This window comes from Zeus faber (genome assembly GCF_960531495.2).
Source record: "Zeus faber genome assembly, chromosome: 10".
NCBI classification, from domain to species: domain Eukaryota; kingdom Metazoa; phylum Chordata; class Actinopteri; order Zeiformes; family Zeidae; genus Zeus; species Zeus faber.
Window position 1 is genome coordinate 26,845,999 of NC_137199.1, and position 23,709 is coordinate 26,869,707.

The 23,709-nt window shown below is 41.8% G+C and overlaps 1 protein-coding gene across 1 annotated transcript in view; it reads right to left on the reverse strand.

Annotated features, from left to right (window-relative positions):
- The window catches only part of enox2 (ecto-NOX disulfide-thiol exchanger 2), a 205,635-nt gene that overhangs the window by 84,656 nt on the left and 97,270 nt on the right, over positions 1–23,709 (reverse strand). Inside the window, exon 3 of the mRNA XM_080007952.1 lies at positions 12,373–12,519. Coding sequence (XP_079864078.1) covers positions 12,373–12,519 — 147 coding nt within the window. The remainder of the gene's footprint in view (positions 1–12,372; positions 12,520–23,709) is intronic.

Sequence of the window (23,709 nt, forward strand, 5' to 3'; positions counted from 1 at the left end):
TACATACAAAATGGTATGGAATTAATCAATTCATTCATTAGTTAAAAGGTATTTAGCTCTGAGATGAACGTGCCCATATCTTAACACCATTACAAATAAGCCAATATAAACTTGAATTAGAGAGGTTCACCTCTCTAATAGCCTACTTCTTATTTGCGGCATTGAAGTTGTTTTAATGTAATTTTTGCAATACTGCATAAATCATAAGATCATAAAGTCCATGATCGCTGCGGGTTAGGGAAACAAAGAAAACACCAATTGGCTCAAAATCACTGACCAAGCCCTTATTTTAGCTGCTGGTCACGTTCACAGCCGGATGTTGCTCTTGAGTCGTCAGTTTAGTGGCTTATATGCTAATGTAAAGTGTAAATGACTAAAAATGAGAGCAACGGCAGCATCTGGTCCACACCTTTGCACTGGTACCTGTACCAGTCTCCTCTCATAGATCTGTGTGACGAGAGGGTAGGCAGGTAGGTAAAAGATGGCAGAGTGATGATGAGGAGGGCAGGCAGAGGGGACTAGCAGCACCTCGTGAAAAGCACCGCCGCTGAGAGGCAGCAGCTGTGGATCAACCGTCAGAGCTGGAAGGGGAGAGAGGAGGGGGGTGTTGGAAAGAACAGCAAAGGGGAAGGGGAGGGTGCCAGGGATGGAGGGAGAGGTGTTAATAGATGGAGAGAGCTGCTGCATCTCCGGTGTGTGTGAAGCTCCACGCATGGCGCTGGATTGAATAGCGAGACTCCTGCAGTCTCATGCATGGACAACCGATGATACACAAAGAGAATAAAAAGACAATGGCATGTGGAACAACGGAAACTTAAGAGTTAAAAAAATATATATATATTAAAAAATCTACCAAAAAGTCAAGCATTGCCAAACACCCCCCCCCCCACAAACTGTAATTCAGATACTATGTGAAGATTAATTTGTCCTGAATTATTCAAATTCCTTTCTGTTCTTTTTCTATTAAAATAGTTCTGTCTGTTTTTCACGTTCTTTAAGAGCCTGGATCTACATTACATCAATTGTCATATCCTCCTGTGCAATGTGATGGTTTTTTTTTTATGTCATCTCAACTCCAATTATACCAGGCACAGGATGGGATGTGGCACCATTAAAATATCTTGGTACATTCCCTCTTAAGATTTAATTAAGTCAGGCGAGCACCTCCAGTAAAGTTACTCCCAACGACATTTGGGTTCCCTTATAGCGGTCACAAAGCGTTCTGATAGAATTACGTGAATAATGAATGGGGCATCCCAACCTCCCGAGCTCAGTGATTCCTACGGTGTTTAGAGGCCGTCTCAGAAAGGGGTGTAAATCTGACGGTTGCCGGTGGCTTAATAAATACCAGTGTAGATAAACGGCCTCAACAGCCTTTACATTTGTAATTGAACCCTTAGAGCCCCTAAATATTTTGCTCACATCCTGGGTTCTGGGAAACACTGTAACCATGGGGAAGTGGTCGATTCAATTTCCACCAAAGTGAGGAGGGGGATGGAGTGGTGTGGGTGAGATAGGGATGGACTGCAGGGTCCCTCCCCAAGCACTGAGTAGTAGCAGCCTAGCACTGCTACTACTTTACTATTTGCTATTATAGCCAAACAATTACTTGGCGGGACAGTAGATGGAAATTTTCCGCTAGGATTTTTGATTAATTTAACTATTTACATATCGCAAATGACTGCGAAGAAAGAGCACCCCAAGAAAATTTAATTTGAGAGAGCTCACAAGATCAAAGAGGGTGTGTCCATTTCCAGCTTGTGGCTATACGGAATGAATTGAATTAAAAATCAGTCGCAAAGAGAGACGACGGTCTGGAGATGACGGTCTCTCAAAAAAGCTTCAGGGCAGACAACTCATTTGGCTTGAGTTCGCCTTGGGCGTCGATGTTCCCCAGGCTGATGAATGAAGGCAGAGGCTCATCAAGGGCTAATTGTTTATCTTCCCTCCAGTGTTGTGCCTGAGCAACAACAGCAGCGTTGGTGATGGAGGCAAGGTGGAAAACAAGGCAGCCCCCACATAGCCGCAGCAAAGCTCTGATCAGGCAGAAAACAAATTGGGATCAGAGAGGCGGGTGGACCTGTCTTGAGGCTAGCCACGGTTTGAGGCCTCGCCATTATCCCAAGCTAACGCCAGATGAGATTGTCCTGTAGTTCTCTGAATTATTCAGATCTCCCATGCATGTGGGCTATTCCAAATGTGAACAGGCCAAAGAAGCTCAGGCATTAAATGCTGAAACCTACAGAGTGGTGGAGAACAGTAAGAAAATGCATGGTCCGAGAAGGGATAAAGAAAATGACCGCTTGATCAGACAAAAAACAGGAATATTCTTGGATACTAATATAATTATATTCGAGGCTGGTACTTACCGGTGTTTGTAATGGGTCCACTCCTAGTCTGAAAGATCTGAACACTGTTCACGCAGGCATCAAGCCACACTGCCACAGTATACACCCATCAGCTACAACATTAAAACTAAATGCCTGACCTTGTGTAGGTGCCGTAAAAACAGCTCTGTCGAGGCACGGACTCCACCAGACCTCTGAAGGTGTCCTGTGGTATCTGGCACCAAGACGTTAGCAGCAGATCCATTAAGTCCTGTAGGTTGCGAGGTGGGGCCCCCATGGATCTGACTGTGTTGTTTCAGCACATCCCACAGATGCTCGGATTAGATTGAGGTCTGGGATTTGAAGGAGGCTTTTTTTCAGCCATTTGGACTTCAGCAGCTCTTCTGTGGGATCAGACCAGACGGGCCAGACTTTGCTCCCCACGTATCAATGAGCCCCATGATGCTGTCACTGGTTCACTGCTTGTCCTTCCTTGGACCACTTTTAGTAGGTACTAACGACTGCATACCGGGAACACCCCACAAGACCTGTCGCTTTGGAGATGCTCTGACCCAGTCGTTTAAGCCATCACAATTTGGCCCTTGTCAATTTCGCTCAGATCCTTACACTTGTCCATCTTTGCTGCGTCCAACACCTCAACTTCAAGAACTGACTGTTCACTTGCTGCCTGATATATCCCACCCCTTGACAGGTGCCATTTAGGGTTGCCAGGGTTATCGATGTTACTGGTGTTACACGGTGTTCGGGCATACACTGATTACATTACATTAACCGCCCCCACCATCGTTTTTTTAAATTGTATTTTTAAATTGTATTTTTTAATAAAACCCATTTAGTTAATTTTCGCGTATCGGTACCGACGTTAATCAAATAAAAAAAAAAAAACTTGAATTTGTAAAATACTAAGGGTGTTAACGATCGGACACTACAAAAGTGATAGTGGCTTCGTGCGCACACAGCAGTCGCACAGTCTGTGACATTTCACTTATCACGGGAGGAGGGTAAGAATGCTATAGAACTTAGATCAGTTCTAGATGGGGATCCATCTCCCCCATCCGTAATCTCCATACGTACTGTAATTAGCGCCCGTGTATAATGGGGACACTCCATGCGCACGTCCCCCCCCCCCCCCGTTGTACAATGTTTGGTTTCACTGGTAACACCGGTGTTGTCATGAGCTTATTAACTGGTGGGAAAAAATCCTCACTCTGCCATCCCCAGTGCCACTGTAATGAGATGATAAATGTTATTCACCTCACATGTCAGTGGTTTAATGTTGTGGCTGATTGGTGTATACATGCTTGAATAAAACATGACTGGGGAGAGGGTATTGATAACAGATCTAATCATCCTCAAACATTCCCCCTTGAAAACCCATTTAAAAGCGGGGTAATTAAACCGAGTGAACTGTAATCTACATGTAGCGTTACACGTCATCATGATGCCAACAACTATCCTAGTTTAATTATGTATAATTAAGAAATATTAATTTATGCCACTTTTAACATCCGTACCTTACTGACTATTGCAATGCAATAGTTCCACTCAAAGAAAAAGAAAAAAAAATTCGCCATTAACGTCACCTCGTTTGAATGTAAAACAGTAACAGGGCCTTTCACATAGGACGCGGTGTGCGCTCTTAATTCCATTATTGTTCATTGGTTGCACCGTGCAGGAACTGGGCCCTTGTGCCCAAAATCCAACTTGGTCTCTCTACTATATCTCAGCTGGTTTTCCTTTTTTACTCCCGGAGGAGGCTCCCAGTACAATACAGTTGTGAAAGTGTCTTAAATCAAAACAAGTGTACTAGACAATTGCCCAGAGTACGACAGTAGACAACAAAGCATCTTTGTGTCAGTTGGGCTTGGGCCACTGAAATGTTAAGTGCTCAGTAAACCGGTCCACCAACCTGGTTCTGGTTGAATAAATCCTGGGCATAGAACGTTCATATGACTTGCGGTACAAGTAATTGCGTGAGGTTAAGGGTGATTGAACATGCGTCACGCCGCACACAGACATGTGAAATTGTGTGTCACTGAGGAAATAAGACCGGTGAACGGCAGAAAATGCTCCTTGACACATGGCTGAACACTACCTTTTACACACCATCCTTTCACGCACACATGAGCATGCGGGCCTATTCTTTCTTCCACTCTCCTTCATTTATCACACCCCCACACTCGCACCGTTTTTTATGAAATCAAAAACCCTTTGTGCATAAACCAAGAGTCAACCTAAATATGAAAAATAAAATGCAGCGTTAATTAAAAATTTTACTTGATAAATCCAGCGACCTTACATCCAAGAAGTAGTTTAAGTATTTGGTGTGTGTGTGTGTGTGTGTGTGTGTGTGTGTGTGTGCAGTGTGTGCACTTATCTATGCAACTGTAGCCTGTCACCCTGCATCTGGCATCCCATCAGTCTCCCTCCTAATCCTGTGTGTCAGCATGTGGCCTCTCGGTCGGAGAGACAGTGATATCCAGCTGTACATCTCCACCATTCAGCGAGGTGCTAAGAGCTACTGTTTGCACAAGGCCTTCTCTGTGGGTCGTCAACAGCAACCCTACATCTCCATGGATAGTTACGGTTCATCGCTGCCAGATTAGGAAGCCTGTAACTTTATTCCAACTTTGCAGTAGAAACAACTACGAAGATCTCAGTGCAGGACACAGGGTCACACAAGACTCCCTGCAAGTTGGCACCGACTTCATCATGGGCGCAAAAGGCTGCCTTAAATGATTTAGTGGGGCAGGGACGGCTAAGCGGTAAAATGTGCAGCTCTGAATGTGAAAACAGCAAACATCTGGGATTCTCTGTAGTACCCAGGCAAGAACGATTTTATTTAGCATCGCTATCTACAGCGGTGCTAAATGTTAATACGGAAAAAAATATGGACACATTAGATGGCCAATGTTTGTTCGATCTATAAATTATTGTTTTGTTCGCGTGTTGCGGAGGACTTTTCAAAAACATCATCCTGGATTTATACTGTACAGTGTATCGACTGAGCATCGTCATTGTAGTGAAACTATGTGAGGATTATACATAAGGAGATAGTAGCACTCACTCAGCCAAAACCATTCATCAGTATGGGGCCAATAGACTAGTAGAATAGTTAATAGACACAGACAGACAGACAGACAGACAGACAGACAGACAGACAGACAGACAGACAGGCAGGCAGACAAATAAATGGATAAGGGACAGCACACTGCCAGAGGGAAACACTGGATGCCAAACTGCCAGCACTAGTACCTATCTTTAATGGTCTTTTTTTTCTTACTTCCAGGCAATGATAATGTGTGTCATAAGTCATAAATGTACATGACTAATACCTCGGGACTAAGTCTGAAATGTATAATCATAGACAAGGTAAGAATAAGAATTCTAACATTTTACAAACATTTGATGTAATGTGTGTAAAATGTTAGAATTGTGTAATTTTCCACAAAATCAAGGCAAGCCAACAGTCACACTGTGCATCCTAGCATTTCCTTGACCATTAACATTAACCTTCTTTGCACAATGGGGAATCAATACCATTATATTTTGTACTCCTGCTAAAGGTTAATGCACATTAGACTAAATGGAAAAGACAGCTTTTTGGTGACCACAACAGGCCCCCTAAAAATAAATTAAATATGAGTTTAAAACACTGAAAATGACATGAAGGATTTCTTTAATCTCAACTGGAAATTATTTGCAAAACCTCCATTGACACATGACCTTAGTGTTGAATTATTGCCTCTCTCAGTCTGTAAGTATTGTATGTGTATCGTATGAGTATCTTCTGCCAGCGTAACGGCCTCATACCAAGAGTGCTTCCAATTAATTACGTCAAAAGCCAAGACTTCTCCTAGAAAGAGTCATTTCACAATAAACCAATATGTTATGAGAGATGTTTCTACTGCCAGCAGGGCGTAGGACTCTCTTGACAAACCCCTTGACTTTCCAAGAATACATTGTTTAGAGGCTGACCTCAACATGATTACGATCTCACAAGTGTTGCAGGAGGTTTGTTTTGGTCTTCTTTCCACTTCCTGTTTGTCAGTTAGTCCATCAAGCCAGCTTTCTTGAGTTATCTATACACAAGACAAGTGTATGCTTAATGCTAAACAGAAAACGTGATCTCAGCCCAAATGTTTGTAGCCATAGCGTTATATTTATTAAGAACAGTTGCATAGGTCAGTGGCTTCAATTGTTACACCCGGAGTGTAAGAACCGTCCAACTGAACACTGTTCAATCTTACAAAAAATGATTTCAGTGTGCGTGAAAAGTCTATTTTATGAATCCCTATGAATCTTCCAGTAAAACAAAAATTTGACTGAACAAAGGAAACAAGTGCACACCCATAAACCCATTTGAACTATAGGCATTAGATGTGCAAGAGGAGATAGTACATAGTTTTCAGATAGGTGGGTTAAAACACAAGAAGACCATTTTGGCAAAGGCAGAAAGTGTCCAGCCCATGCAGGCCGGTGGATGAGAAGATGAAATTTGTATTCATCCAGTAGGAGGATGAATCTCCCCATAACAAACACCCCCTGTAGCTTAACTGCAGAAATACTGAAGAGCAGAGAGACGTCCAAAGCTGGCTTGGAAAAAAACAGATAAAAAACAAACAAACAAAACAAAGAAACCCCGGCCTCACAAAATGTTTAGGAACACATACAATGCACACGCCCATGCTCATAAACATACATGCGCATTCACACACACAGTCAAAAACAGGAATAAAAATGAAAGAGCAGCGGCAACAGACACAGATAATGTTCATTGGAAAATGTATAAGTGATGTTGACAAAAACATGAGAGAATTGCAAAGGTGAAGCACTGAGATCATCACAGCTTCCCTTTTTGACGAGAAAAAAACCATTTAGTGCATTTCCCTGTATGTGTTAAGTTGCTAAATGGGTAAGAATAAGGCAGTACAACAGCAAAAGGCGATCGCCCATTGAGAGTTTAGGGGGCATGACCTCTAAGAAAATGCAAGCCAGCTGCCACACAGTACAAAAAAGGCCGAGACATAATATCTTCATCTCTGTTGGTTTTAAAAGCGGGAAAAAGAGAAATTAGATTGAAAATATTTGTATTATTGCTGAAAACTGAACAACAGATCAAATCTACTGCAAAGATGGAAGCTGAAAGATATAGTCCCTGTTGTTGGTTCCGCTGTGTATTACCAAAGTATGACTGTGTATAGTATAGCATTGGTATGAGTAAATCTCTTTCTAATGAGGCCAAAATCACACTAGAGGCAGTTTTTTGGATTGGATTCACATGCTTCGGATAAAAATAACAAGCAATTGTTAGAAACAGTATTGCAGGTGTGCGGTGTATGTACCATTTATAAGATGTTATTGTGTGCGTGCATGTGTATAATGGATTACCAAGTGTAATGCCAAACGTAATGAGATGAATCTATTCATTAGGGTATCTAAACGAGGCTAAATCTGCACGGCTGTTAATGAGTCGGCGCTCTATCAAGTGTCCTCAGAGGGCCCCAGAACCTGACGGACTGGAGACAAACCAGCGCCCGGCAGCCAGACAACATCACAACCTGGAACCCTACAGCTCCAGATGTTCTAGACTGCTAGGATTTTGCTGCCGGACCCTTTGGGACTTTCTCAAAGCCGGCAGACAGCGGGAAACGACGACGGATAGCAGAGCCAGGGCAGGAACCCTGGAGTGCAATCAGAATAACTGATTTTCCAATGGTGGGTCTATTAACGATCTCGATCAAGATATATTCCAGTGTTTGTGCAGATCAAACGTCCTCCACATATTGGTTATGTGCTTGCAACTTTTGCACTATTCTATTCAAGCTTTTAAAAAAAAAACTCTCAGTCAGATCAGTGTGTGTGTGCCTTCGCGTGAGGCTGTCCCTTACATAGAGGGTGAAACATTTGCCGGTGGTAGGAGAGGGCAACTTAAACAAACAACACAACATAAAACTGTAAAACTTAACAAAAAAAAAAAAAGAAGTGCTCATCACCCAGCGAGACTCAGTTCCCCTCATTCCTACAAAAGAGCCGTTCAAAAGAAGCGGATCGATCGTGAACGACCCAACGCTACCTGGTGCGTGTGGAAGAGAGAGAGAGGGTGTCTGAAGAGAATTATTTTCCGACACCTTGATTGATGGCACTCCTGATAAAAACATTTATATGCAGTTTAATCTCGTGTTTCTATGGGAAAGGCTATGTAGCCGCGCGTAGTTGAATTAAAAAAACAATAATAATATATATATATATATATATATATATATATATATATAGACCTCTCACGCAAAAACAGAGAAATGTCGGATGGCTCCGCACGGCTGACGTGGCCGGTGGAGTTCTACTGTTATGCCGAAATACAGTGTTCACGTGTGTGTATTGAACCATAGGGGGCGCACCGAACGGTTCGATTATATACCGTGTACCGTTGCATCCCTACTATATATATAAATTTATCTCGTGAGGACATACCCCTTGAAGTGCAACATCTCGTACCATAAGTTACCAAACATGTTTATCAACTGGAGATGCACCGATTGTGCAAGAATCAATCTTATTTCAGATTTTTTTTAAAGTCTGCCTTGCCAATTTCGATTTTCATTCAATTGTATGTTCATAGTAAAACATTGACTATTAAATATCTTTAGTTTTTTTTTCTTTTCGTCCAATCATTTTGCGTTTATATCCGTGATCGGATAAAATCGGATTTTCTTATCATTTGTTCTCATTATCTGCTGTACGTCAATGACAGAACGTGATCTGATCACACTATCGTGATAGGACAGCTGCACATACGGACCACAGCTGCAATCAATTCACAATAGTGAATTACCACAATAGTGAGATTGCTGATTATGATTTATCTAACTATAAAGGCAGGAATCTATAGCCACTTCCACACAGCCTGCTCAGGGTGACAATGTTGTGCCTTTATTCCGCCTCTCCGCTCTGTGTAAAAGGAACGAAGAAGGAATGGGGGGCATTGTTGTTCTGCCTCTGAGTCGGCAGCAGAGGTAGTGACAGAGGCGAAAGGGGGCTGAAACACTGTCTGCGTAAAAGGCCCAGCCGGCATGCCGGGACAGGGGTGTGACGTTTTGATGACTACGTTTTTTATTGGTCGGTTGGTTGCAAGGAGGAAAAAACAAAAACAAAAAAAAAAAAAAAACTCCATTCGGGAGCTACGCCTTCTCAAAATAACACTATTAACACCTATTAGAGCTGCAGATATCCCCTCTATGATCCCATTCAAATGTCTATGCTTTATTATTTTTAAGAATAGAATAATATGTAGTGCTCAAATTTACAATTTTTTTTTTTTTTTAAGTACTGCTGCAGCACCACAGCAACTTCACACATTTGCCTCCTTTACAGAGAAGTTCCCACATGGAGAAACAATCCAAAAAACTTCTTAAGTCCTGTCAGAGCCTGGAGCATGCAGAGGAAAAAATAGAAAAAAATAATTAGATGTTTTGGGTTTTTTAGTGTGGCATTAGATAACTGTCATGGATACGGTACAGTGCGCTCTGGTGCCGTTGCAGCAGGTGGCGGTGCACCACTGGCCGCTCACAGCTCCACTGTCAGCAGCTCAGCACCGTCCGCACCCGAGGCTACAGCGATTATTAAATTGAATAATTCTAAATAATTTTATAATTACAGCTGACGCTGTTGTGTTACAAGTCACGCCCCCATGGTCATGGCATTATGCCGGAAAGCCAGCACCTATCTAAAATCACACACGCTGGTGGCATTATGCTGCTTTTATTTGGTTCAGCGTGAAAGAGCAAAGCGTGTCAGAGACGTATCTTCTATCCAGCAGTATTCCAAGAAATCCGTATAAAAGTGGCTTCTGTATGTATGTATGTCCTTGGATTATCTCCACAACAGTTCATGCCATCTACTTCACACTTGGTGGTAGTATCTCTGGGGACCCAAGGACGTGGAGTGCCAAATTTGGTGCAATTTGGACATGCGACATGTAATATTAATAAACTTTCAATAAACAGCGAGCCAGCGGGGGGTCGGGGCTTTTGGGCTCTGCGACTGAGTCAAGGAGTGTCTTTCCCCGGTGCATGACTTTAACCGGTGGTTTCATCTTCCATTGTCGACACAGGACTGAATCATTGACATTTTGTTTAACGGCGCCATTAAAATTACTTAAAAAGTCTCGCCCTTCGATTTACAACCGTTCACCCGATCTACTTTGCATCTGGCCGGTGTATTGCTGGGGACCCAAGGACGTGCAGTGTCTAATTTGGTGCAATTCGGACACGCAACGTGTAGTATTTGTAAACAACATGTGCCCGCTCAGCTCTGTGCAGCGGCGGGGCAGCGGCTTCAGGGCTCTGCAACCGAGGTCACAAAGAGTGGCAGCCAGTGGTCCTTCTTCGCTCACTGTGCATTACCTAGCCGCTAAAATGAGTGATTCGTCAAGAACCGAGTCTCAAAAAGGAGTCGAACCTTTCGTCACCAACTGAGCTCCACCGTAGTGACAGCCATACATACGCAGTCGGCACAATTTTTAGAATATTGACAGGTAAATAATTGATCTAATCTTCTCCGTTTACCTTGAAGTACCTCCAGACAGCCGACATTTTCTTTCTTTCACTCTCTTTTTTGAGCTTCAACTACGTTCAACCACAGAATCGGATATATCTGACACTCATCGGCCGGTCACCGGTCAAGGCTGATCAAGCTCAAAACCTGGTTCTATGTAATGAGCAGCACAGATGTACTATTTTGTCTGGAAAAAAAAGGTATTTGTGTTGTGGTAAATTCTCCCAAACTCAAAAATGTCCCTTATGATGGTAATGATTTTTCTTATGATACAGGAAGTAAAACCAAGAACGTCAAACTCAAATTGAGTTAAAGGAATTATGAACCTGGCAAATAACAGATGGCATATGTTATCAAGCCAATGGACTGAGAGAAAACATCTTCCAATGAATATATCAATTAACTACAAGCTAACTACCTATTGTACACAGGAAAATGACATTCCACCAGTTTAAAAACTTGCTCTGAATCACATTATCCTAGGATTACACACATGATAATATAATCTATGATAAAAATATAATTATATAAATACATCAATCTCATAACTCTATTACATATCACATATTTAAGGATCCAGCAGAAAATGAGTCATAATGCAAGACCGAATGATGAGACACGAAGGTTTCAACATCAGTCAGTGAGTCAAAATTAAACCACAAATCCGTTCAGCACTCGGAATTGTTGAACGCTGTAAAATGTTAAAGCTGAATGGTGGACAAGTGCTCTTTAACATACCACCAGGCACACAGCAAAGGACAACACCTCTACATTGAGGGACTTTCTATCTCCCATCAGGCAATTAATTGGAGAGCCCATCTTTGGACGTCATTAAAAGGCGCAGCAGCCTTATTTAAAATCACTGTTCGGTGAACACACACACCGCATGGAAAACACACACACACACACACCTCATAACATGTCACTAAATAGGTGCGTGTGCTTGTTGCACTGCCAGCAACACCTGTCAGTTTAAGAATATGCACATGCCATCAGCCACACACACACACACACACACACACACACACACACACACACACACACACACACACACACACACACACACACACACACACACACACACACACACACACACACACACACACACACACACACACACCTCAGCTGGGCAGCTTCCTGGCATGCTGAGAGCAGCTGCCCAACCAGCTGCCTGACCCCTGAACACTCAAGACAACCAGTGCCTGGGGACACGGCGAGGCAATTGAAAAACAATAAAGCCTTAACTAAGCTACTTTCTCGCCGCGATTCCGATTTCAATTATTTTCTGAATATCAGTGGACAGGGAAGAAAAACGGACGTAAAATGTTGGGAATCCCAGTTGTTTGAAAGCTCGTCCGAGCAGAGGAGATACTTTGGTTTCTCGCATCCTTTTCACTTAACATTCGCCGTGGCTGCGGGGCAGAGCGGCTCTGTGGGGTTCATGAAACCTATCAGAGTGGAGTCGAGATACCTGGGGGCACGTTGGCTCTCTTCCTCTTCTTGGCGTTCTCAGCGGCGTTCTCCAGTGGAGGACACTCGGTCACCAGAGGGGCGGTGGCGCTGCTGAACTGGAGAGGCTCGTTGTTGGTGGACGGGTCAAAAGGCAGAGCGTTAAGGCCTGACGGACAGAAAACAAAGCGGGGAAAAGCGTATTAGGCGACGACGGGTGCCGATACAGGACGAGTCCAGGGGGGAAATGACGAGAGACTAGCGGATACAGAAAGCAACGTGGGCCATCAGACCGCGATGGAATCGCACCGGCGACTGGTGCAGCGACTGAGCTTATCGCCTGTTATTTTTCTTGTCTTTCACTGTCCCTTTTTGTGCTTTCACCGTGTCAGCAAAAACCGGAAATGTTATCGTCATGGATCCCTCGTAGTTTTAGGTTTCTGCCGCATTTAACGTACGTGTTCAGATCCAGGACGGTCAACATCAAGATCGGAGTAGATACAGACTCTTGCGTCTCTCTCTAGAGGCTCATGTATCCAGGACAGGTGTGGGTGTGTGTGTGTGTGTGTGTGTGTGTGTGTGTGTGTGTGTGTGTGTGTGTGTGTGTGTGTGTGCGCGCGCGCACACTGTTTAGTGAACACACACAGCATGGAGAATACACACACACACACACACACACACACACACACACACACCCCCCCCCCCCCCCGTCTCTAATAACTGGAATGAACATTAAACCTGTATGGTTCAGTGTTGCAGTCCCTCCCAAATATCCCAACGCGTTTTTGGTTGAATTCAATACCGAATAAATATATCTACAATAAAAACTCTCTGTATTGGTTTTCTTTGGAGAAACTGAACTTTTATGCCAGATCGCGGACAACGGATCCCACGTGGACGTTCACGTAACATGCGCGCGGAGAAGCTCTCCCCTCCACCACGCAAAAACAGTGATGGCACCAAGCGAGTACGTGCGAGGAAATAATAAGTGGAATTTAGAAAAAAGGACTTTTACCCATTTTGGTATTCTCAGCGTGAACAATACAAGGTGTGGCGTGTAAGCCTGTGAACTGGTTGATATGCGCGAGTCTCACAGTCAAAGCGTGAGACTTGGCGGCTCTGTGTAACAATTATTAAAAAGCTTTCGTTTTGATAATATCATTTTAGTAAAGCAAGCGATAACCCGGAGTCGCAACTTCACCACCGCCTCCACGTCCAAATCCTCCATCTGCTTCCTGGCGGTTGCACCGCTGTGCACATACGTCCACATGCTGTACATCCCCTCTGTGTGCGCAGGAGAATGAGCTCCGTCCGTCGCTCGCCGTGGTCCCATGGGCGGCCGGGGGGTTATTCCGCGCGATATTTAGAATCGGAATAGTCATTATTGCCAAGTAAGTTTACACAAACAAGGAATTTGTCTAGTGTAGTTAGATACTATGAAAATAACGCTTATGGTGGCAAATATTGCGATATTCAATATTATCGAAGCCAAATGGAAACATAAAATTCTCAGCCAAGATGTGAAATCTACAATTTTTATTAGCTTTATGGTATATAACATTTTGAGGTGGCTTAGTGGGTAAGTCCTGTTTGTTTAACTTGTTTTCCCTGTGTTTGCGGGTTCAAATTCACAACACAGATTTCATATTCATTTGGCTAGTGCTGCCATACTGTCAGTAAACCATAAGCACACTTAACCCCTGGCTCAGGAAGTTAAAAGTAGGAGAATCTGACTTAAGATCTAAGACCATATTCTACTCAATTAAAAGAAATTCACCTAAATAAAATTGATTCACTGTGAAAAATACCTATTTGTCCATTGTATCCAAGGAGCTTTCCAAGTGTTTACTTCATATCCTGACACTCACCAGTCACAATATAGAAATATACAGGGGAGATACAGGAAGGAACTTGTCAGGCTGTTGTAGATTTAGATTTCTATTCCCATGTTTTCTATACTGAGGTCTAAGCCATCACGGAATGCATGTTTAATGATTAAGAAGAAAAAACGGACAAATTTTAACCTTCCTACCGACCCTATCGCAAACATTCACCTTGGTAAAGACAAAACTTCATATTAACACCAAAAACAAATGTACTTTGAATAAAAGAGCATTATCCATATTTCTAAAATGTGATGTTTATCCGTTCAACCAGGGTGTTTCATGTCTGCAGAGGAACTACGCAAATAATGCAACAATTCTATTTTGAAACCCAGAGTACTCTGGAAAATAATGGCTGGATATATATTAACCATAGTTGCAGGAGAGCACTTTACTCAATTTCCTTGCATTTTCTTAAGAGTTCACAGCAAATATTAAACAAAAATGAGCAAATATCCATCCATTTGACAGTTATCCCTTTTTGCTATCGCCAATATTTATATAATATATATACAATATATAATATTAATATTTACAGTACAAAACTAAAGATTTCACAGACTTGCAAGTGTTCAGGAGATAATGAAAATACATAATTTAAGGTCATTTTGGCTGCTCCTCATGACTGGGCCACTAACTTCCACTTAAATTCAGGGACTGGGAGTGTTTGAGTATGTAGACTATGTAATGTAGTGTCTTCACAGCAGATGCAGGGTGCTCAATGCCCCTATGTGCTACGCGCCTCACGTGTGACTGATGATGTGTTTGGGTTTCAACATCTGGCTGGAAGGAGGAGAAATGTCAATGGGTATCACTCCCGTGGGAAAGGAAAAAACAAGCGCCAGGAGGGCAGTGGAGTCAGCAGCCTGAGTAGGAAGGCAGTGAATGAAGAAGGGAATCTTCATTGACCTCACCCAAAACAAAAGACACACATTCTAAAAACTTATGAAAAGCTTATGCCTACTCCACTTCTTCAATCCTGTATTGCCTCCACTCCTAATGTCGCTGGTTCTCGTAGTTCAGCATTTTTCTGTCTTCATTTACAGAATCTAACAAAGGATCCACACGCCAACTGGTTCCTTGAAGGATGTTCAATCACTGCTGTAATATGCAGTGATATCACGCAAAAAGCTTTTCGTCTGATTTTTTTATTTTTGCTTGAAACATCGGTGCTATAATGAACGACCTTCAAGACACTAGTTGGTGTGTGATTCTTTTGTTTGAGTCCGTAAATGAAAATGCTGAACTAAGAGGATTAGCGACATTAGGCTAAATGGATGCACCACAGGGCATAAGGAATTAAACGGACAAAACCTTATGTACTATAAAAGATGCATTAACAAGATGCCCTATTAATGGGGAAATAATCCAAAAAGCAATGAAGACTATGGAAAGTAGTCAGCATACATTCCCTGGGTCATTAAATTGCTATCTAACGGCCATGGACCAAATACCAACTAATGGATCTATAGTAGGGAATAAACTGGAGAAGACTTTGGTAATGGTTATTGAATATGAAACCCCACACTTTCAGTACGTCAATAAGGCACTCATGCAACAAACAGACTTCATTTTCTGCAAAAGCCACCAGTAGGCCTTCAGCTGTGAGCAGGAAGACAAAATGATACAAAGACACCGGCAATATACTGAAAAAGCACTGTGGTTACGGCTATAATCCTCATACTTTAATTAAAATGATGTCAACAACAAGTCGCGATAACAAAAGATATATTTTTTTTCGTTAGCCTCGCAATAAGGCTTGCCTTTCATTACTTTCAATGAGGGATCGGCATGAGTGATCTGTACACGTTAGACAGAATGTTTGCTGAATGATGCTTGAATGCACAGCTAATGGCATGAAGGGTAATTCCCAGAGAAATCAAGGTCGGGTGACCATCTGCACTCAAGACATTTGGTAATTAGGGTGAAGTGTCTGGTGAAAGAGCCCCACCTTGTCCCACCTTGTCCCACCTTGTTATTGTTACTTCCTATTGGAAGCGGTTTTATTTGTAACAATCGTAACATTTATGTGACAGTTACTTGATTTTGCTGTATTTTGCGGTCCTTAATTCCGTTTGAAAGGGCGGAAGAATAATTGCTTTAACATGGACTTCACAAATAAGGAGAAATTGTGTATCTTGGACAAAAAGATGTGTTACCATAATTGTGTGCCGGACCAAGAGATAATTTTAAGTCGGGTTTTCTCGACATATCATTCGAATTTTCCAAAACCCCCAAATACTGTGTGCTCTGTTAAAACTCTGTTAAAAAAAAATGAGAGCCATCGTCAGGGAAATGGTGAGAGGTAATGTAAAATGTCTGCCGACTAGTGCCAACTCAATTTAATCACAAAGTAATGCTGCCGGGATACATATTTTTGCGACCGTTAATAAAAATAAAGATAAATATAAAGATAATAAAAAAATAACCCAAAATAAACTCACTGTATAATACAAATGATTACAAATGTGCATTGTCGTCATTAATAGTATGGGCATCTGAATAGCAGTGCTTTGGTTAATGTGCCTAATGGGGAACGTGGAATTATTGGAGTGCTATTAATCCAAACTAGCAATAAATACACATTGAGACCAAATAATAAAGCTTTTATTCAGCCAGCAGAAAAAGACACTTAGGAACCAGATAGTGACACACACACGCCCTTAACATAGCCCTGACCTTAAAAACACTTTGCTTGACTTTGATTTCTTTGCTCGACTGAGCTACATTTGTCAGACCACATTTGAAGTACACACATGGAAGTACTTCAACATGCCAGGTCCAAAATTTAAAAATGGTATATATTGTATACTGTATATTCAGATTTCTCCACTCAAAGGAACAACAGCAACCTTTAAGGAGTTAGGTGAGGTTAAATAAGTAAAACCAAATAGCCCTCAACTCCTCAAGCAATTCATATCCTCAATGATCTTTACAGATACTGCCCACAGGCAAGACAATTTCCAAATCTACAACCACATGAAATTACAAGAGAAAAGAAAATAGACATAAATAAGACTGGTTTATTCGAAATTGCTCGCAGGCTACTTCATATAACCATCCCATCTGGCCTGCAGACACAACAACAGGCATACCAAAGTGTGCACAAACACAGGCACATTCGCATACAAATAAAGGGAGCAATTTAATTTTTCCAAGGTTGTGAGCTGGCAGTTGATCAACCCGATTGAATGGATGTTTCAAAATTAAAACAGTCATCTAAAGCAATCAGTTTAGGTTTGGCAGGGAACACAGGGAGAAAGTTATTCCAGAGCAACTGTCAAAATCACAAATTGTAAAGGCCTTTGAGTAACTCCTCCGATACTCAGAAGGGATAAGTGTCAGTCTTTTCATGTGCAGTTCCCAGTCTTCCTAATGTTACTTTGGACCAACAAGATCTACAACCTCAGCTGAGTTTACTAATTAAAGTGCTGGCAGTTGACAGAAAATGTTGTAATCGTTAATAATTAATTAACCAATCAAAACATTTGGGATAAATAAATAAGTTGAGGCTATGGTGGAATGGGTAAAGCTCGAACGACATAGTAATTTGCCCTGTCTTGTGACAGTTGGTATGTTATGTTGAAGGACGTATTTAGCAAGCATACCAATAAAACTAATCACACGACAACCATGAGGCAATAATGAAATGGGATCTGCACAGCTCAGTTGACAACAAAGTGAGATGCTCTATTCATAGCCTGGAGCATCCACTAAAACCAACAGAACAGGTTCAGGATCATACAGGCTAAAAAGAAAGTAACTATGTGTGGTGGTTAATGGCAAGAACAGATGAATAAACAAGCAGAAAAAAACAAGCAGACCTATATCTAGCTGTAACATTTTTTTCTTTGTGTATTTATAGCAATGACAAAGAGATAGCAGTTAAAACAACTAGAACAGGGAGTGTAAAAGAAAATGCAGAATGGGCTGATGGTCATTTTTGTCACAATTTTTTTTTTTTTAAGACATTTTTGGTCTTCCAAAGATTGTGGATTTCAGTCTGTTGGCTCAAGTTCATGACATTGTCTTTTGAAGGACGTCAGTCAGGTGTGCCGTGAAGCCTGTTTGAGAGCCGTTATCTCTAACACTGGGCTTTCAACACCATGTTCACAAAGCCCCAAAGAGACAGTTGAGGTGGCCGCTTTAGGATGAAAGGTAACACCTGCCAAAAGTTCTCCTCAAGACTATCGGTAGACTTTGTAGGTGTGTGGCCCTCTGAACTGTTAATGTGAGACTGAGAAAAGCCTGTGACGACTGACTCTTACAGGGCATACAAGGTGACATCACCCCTGCAGTCAGGAATCTTTGAAAAACACTATAGATTATTCCGGAAAAAATGGGCCTTTGACAAACCGACTATGATGACAAGCTATGACAGAACCGCTGCTGTTCTTGGTGCAACAGAAGTGGCAAAATTCAAATGTGGAAAAAGAGATTGCTCACCGTGCACAAACACTATTGTTTAGGCATACTTTCGTAAGTCGTACAGCAGAGTGCAGACAGATATTTGAGTGCAGTGGATCAGAGTTTGAAACTGGAATCATTCATTATTATATTATTGATGTATATTATTATATTCGATGTAATTGACGGTAACATTTTTCAATTATTTAATCATACTAGATAATTAATCTGTTCAGAAGACATGAAATCATAAAAAGCAACTGTTGGTTGATTGCTAATTATATGCTTGAAAAATGTCTGCAAGACTGATACCACTGCACAGCATGTACATCATGGAACGACTGCTCAGGGGTGCACTTTTTTTCCCCCCACTCTCAAGAACAATGTTGAATTAGCGTTTTCAAAATTAAATAAAATCCAAATCAACACAGGCTACCTTATTCCTCCAGTGTACACCATTACTCAAAGTAATCTTTCCAATTTGTTGTTCTTTCACTTGCAGTGTAGCCAGAGTGTCGCCAGATTCATCAATAGGAGTCTGTTGGACATTTCCTCAAATATTGGTTGAATGCGATAAAAATGAAGGTCTCTACTAAGTAAACTACAGATCTGTTCTACACACATGTATTGTACATGTATTGAACACGAACAGTATCCCCTCAGTGCTTTGTCAAATATGGTGTGCTGCAAGGTTCTATTCAGGGACTTGTTTTGTTTGCATAATGCGCTCAGCCACATAATTTGGCTTCATGGCATTTAGTTCCATTACTATGCAGATGATACCCAGCTGTACTTGTCAGTTGATCACCATGGCCCCAGCATGTTGACCTACATTTCACTCCTTTGCTAATACTAAAGGTGGATTTCCAAAATAAACGTATTCTGCTAAACACAGATACAACTAACCCTGACCCTGATCTCAGTCCTTTAAGTCAAAACATTAAGCCTACCTCCAAAAACTTTTAACATAATTGACTCCAATTGAAATCTGGAGCGACACACCACAGAACCGGGGTAGTCGTGTTTAATTCAGGAATTACTTTTAGGAATATTGGAAAAAAATTTGATACCTAAACTTAACTGTCACAGTGGCCTGTGACGCACACAATAACAAACACATGGTGGGAGGTAAACACAGCTGAATGTTTAAAGTTAAACTCTACATTTACTTCCAAAGTATGTCAAAAACCTGACATTGGTGAGCTCCCAATCCCCTGCTGAGACATCGCCAATAAGCACTCAGGTTTACTCAGAGGTTCAGTGGTAACAGAGGACCTCCAGGCAGGACTCATGTCATCAGTATTCATTACAATAGCAACAAGGGGAGAATTACTCCCCAGAAAGCCCTTGTCATTGCCCAGGCCTCGGGGAATTCACTGAAGGTTAATTTATTTAAATCTCCCATTCCACTCATCTCTACACCAATAAACTCAACTAACAAATCTTCGGTTTTAGAGTCGAATCTGCTTTTTCCTGTCAAAGGCACATGTCCTTCCTTTAATACTCCAAGCGTGCATGCATTTACAGATAAAAAAGCAGTTGATAGCTTTCGATTGATAACGAAGCTGGATGACGAGAATGTAGTGCTTGTACTTCATCGTGAAACCACCATGTATGCAAGCGCTTTGTAGCTAAATTAGCACTGCCTTTCAACGGCAGCATACAAGCTTGGTCAAAACCATCTTGGATGCAAAGAGGTCAAAAGGGGGAATGCAATCAGAGCTCTACTGTTTAACATTGCCTCCTGTAATAAAACCCATAAAGCAGAAAGTGTGTGTTTTTCATGTTTTTTTGGGGGGAGGGGTCTATACAGGCATGAAACTGATGCCCGTACCAGAGACCGGCACCAACCTAGCCCAACTTTAACCCCCAAATTCACAACTGAAAGCTCTCGTTCTCTCTTCCTCTCAATGCAAGTATACACCCCCGCACCCACAGAGACGATCTTCACTGACACTGGTTTAGGCCACATTGCTTTTGCTGGACAGAAAATGCTATGTGCTGAGATAAACTGGTATTTAACAAAACTGTAATACTTTTTAAAGCCTGATTACTGTAATAGCTGTACTTAATTTTTTTTTTTAAAACAGCACTACAACAAAAGTGAATATGTTGGCAGGTAGTATTGGTTTCAGCTACATCCATGCCACAACATCAAGCAAGCTGACACATTGACAGCACATTTAGGGTTAATATATATTTTGTGGAATTCATGTCCCAGGTTGTCCCTTCTCTCCATATGGTCAAGTGAATGGTTCTTCAACAGCTCGGCATAGCGGCTCAGTAATACAGCAAAGCAGTATGAAAAGCCGCCACTCGTCTTACTGGTTTATATGCTATCAAGAAATGAAACTTTACCAAAGACTTCTCATAGAAATATTAGTTGCCATCTTCCAAGAAAAATGGAGAAGGCTCTACACTCTTAAGAATCACAAACTGAAGTTATTTTATTTGAGTAAGTCTGATCAGATTCCATTCGAATCTTTATCCCCTTTCCCGCATGGAATCCGTAATATGGAATAGCTCTCCCCGTCCGCTCGCTCCCCCGGCTCCTCGCTCCGCTGCAACCGGCAGGCGAGCAAAGCGGGACCGATGTCCCCGCACTGCATCCATAACTCTAAAAGACAAGTCTCTGGTCTGAGTGCCATTTTTAAGAAGAAAAATAAGCAAATTTAAGAATATAAAGACCATTATCCATAGAGACTAGATGTGTTTCGGTTTATCGCCTTTGCAGCCGAGCTCCACGGTTCGGATCGAAGTAGTTTTTTTTTTCTTCCTGAAAACAAATAATTTTTTTAATATTTGTACGAAAGAAATATCTGGAAAAAAAAACTCTATTTGCTCTCTGTCTGAATTCGGTCCCACCCCTACTTTACGCCAATGTTACTGCTTCCATTTCCAGACACCTCCATTCACGGCCGTACCGGCATTTTCCTGAAAATGGTACAAGGTTGAGAGTGGGGAAATTTACGGAACAACTCTTACGGAACATTGAGAACGGCTCCTTTCCCACATGATGCCAATATGGAACATTGCCAATAGATTTACAGCTTTCGGTGTAAGTGAGAAGGGGGCTGTTTAGTACGGTCTCTGATCAGCAGCTCTGCTACGACACATCAGCTTCTCAGAATTATGATTGGCTCAAACTGCTGCAGCATCAACTAATTTCAGACAGGAAATCAGTGTTGCAGCTTGTCTGTGTTGTTGACACACCAGCAATTTACAATGTGCTGACAGGAGTAACAGCTGGGGGACTGGCGAATGGTGACTTGGCCCCTGTGACATTTAAATGAAAAGATAGTCACAGCTAAACAGTGAAGTGTTACATGGTAACCAGAAAAGGTTTCCTGATTTAGCTGGGACTGGACAATCCCACCTTTTGTCCACATCATTGTTTTCTCACTCCATCTGCAAACAGATCTTCAGCATCTTTCGGATTCTTGGTTTTTCCCTATTTCATTCTTTCATTGTAAGGAAGCTTACAAATCTGCTTTGTTTGTTATTGCCATTCGGTCACTGTCTTCCTAATTTAAGCTCTGCTTTGTCTGGACATAGTCGATCAAAGTAGCTAACATCTGACCTTCAAAAAATACAGTCTCACAGGATATTTTTTGTTGAAGCACACGAATAGTGAGAGACAGAAGCAGCAGCAGATTTATGAGGAGCAGCTGCCAGCGCCAAACTAACAAAAGCCTTAGACAATAAAAGCGTTTATCATAAATAGTGGTTTTCCTAAATTACAACTTAGATTTACAGCAGTCTTTTGTGTGCAGCTGCAGCACATTGAGCAGATGGAAATACATCCCACAATCTTTTTTCTTTCACAATTTTTTGTGATTTTTATTTAGATGTTTGTTTGTTAATCTAAAATACAAGTAAAAAAAAATACGTAAGTACATCATATAAACATGTTTGTTCATCACAATTTAAACCTTTTATTTGGGATTTTTGAGTGATTTTGGCGCCATCTGCAGATGGGGAGAGCCGGCACTGGCAACTGGCAGGGGACACAGCTGCAGTAGATTGAGATGTTGAGCCTTGTAAAAGGCTGCAGTGGTTTTATCTCTCTCTCTCTCTCTCTCTCTCTCTCTCTCTCTCTCTCTCTCTCTCTCTCTCTCTCTCTCTCTCTCTCTCTCTCTCTCTCTCTCTCTCTCTCTCTCTCTCTCTCTCTCTCTCTCTCTCTCTCTCTCTCTCTCTCTCTCTCTCTCTCTCTCTCTCTCTCTCTCCTGACAGCAAGGCTGGGCTCCAATCTAGAGCGTGGTGACGTAGCAGCACATGCCTGCAAGCATGAATTTTCCATTGGTATGAAAAGACCAGTTATATTCTATATAAAATAAACGACCCCTCATCATAGATAGTAACCTAATCCACAGGTAAGCCAGAGGATACACATTTGATGAACAAAGGAAATAACACGCAACACAGTTGGAAACAGATAATAAACTGAAGTTCAAGTAAAGCTCAGTGAGTATCAGTGGTTTAGTATTGACTACAATCCAGTTTCTATGTCACACCTGGGGCCAAATTAGATTTTTTTCAGAGTGGACGTCTGGTAGAATGGCATGTTAGACAGATTTCACATTCTTTCCAGCCCGATCAGCATCCTTCAAACCACACAACTGACAAAGCATGCAGAAAAACCTCAATGACTGGGCAGCTTCAAGTCTAAATTAATTGTCTGTCTAAGTTAATTTCCCCAGGGGAACAATAAAGTCCAATCGAATCCAATTCAATACACTGAACAAGAGCTATAGCATTGAGGATGGACAGAATGTAACCGCATCTAGTTAAAAAGCCTTCCAAAGGAATTTGTCCGAGTTTTTTTTTCTTCAGTAGAGCCATGTTTTAGTATGGTTTAGATGCACGCCTACACCTTGTCAGTACACCTCAGAACATCCCACGGGATGTTCTTAAATTACTTCTCGTGGAGAGTCATATTCCCTTGTGTGACAATTAATACTTCCAAGAGTGTTGCTCAGTCGAACAACTCTTACTTTCTCTCCCTCACTCTCAAATGAGGGTGGGATATGAAATCTGTCTCCAAATGTATCAGAACCCCTGAGTGACAA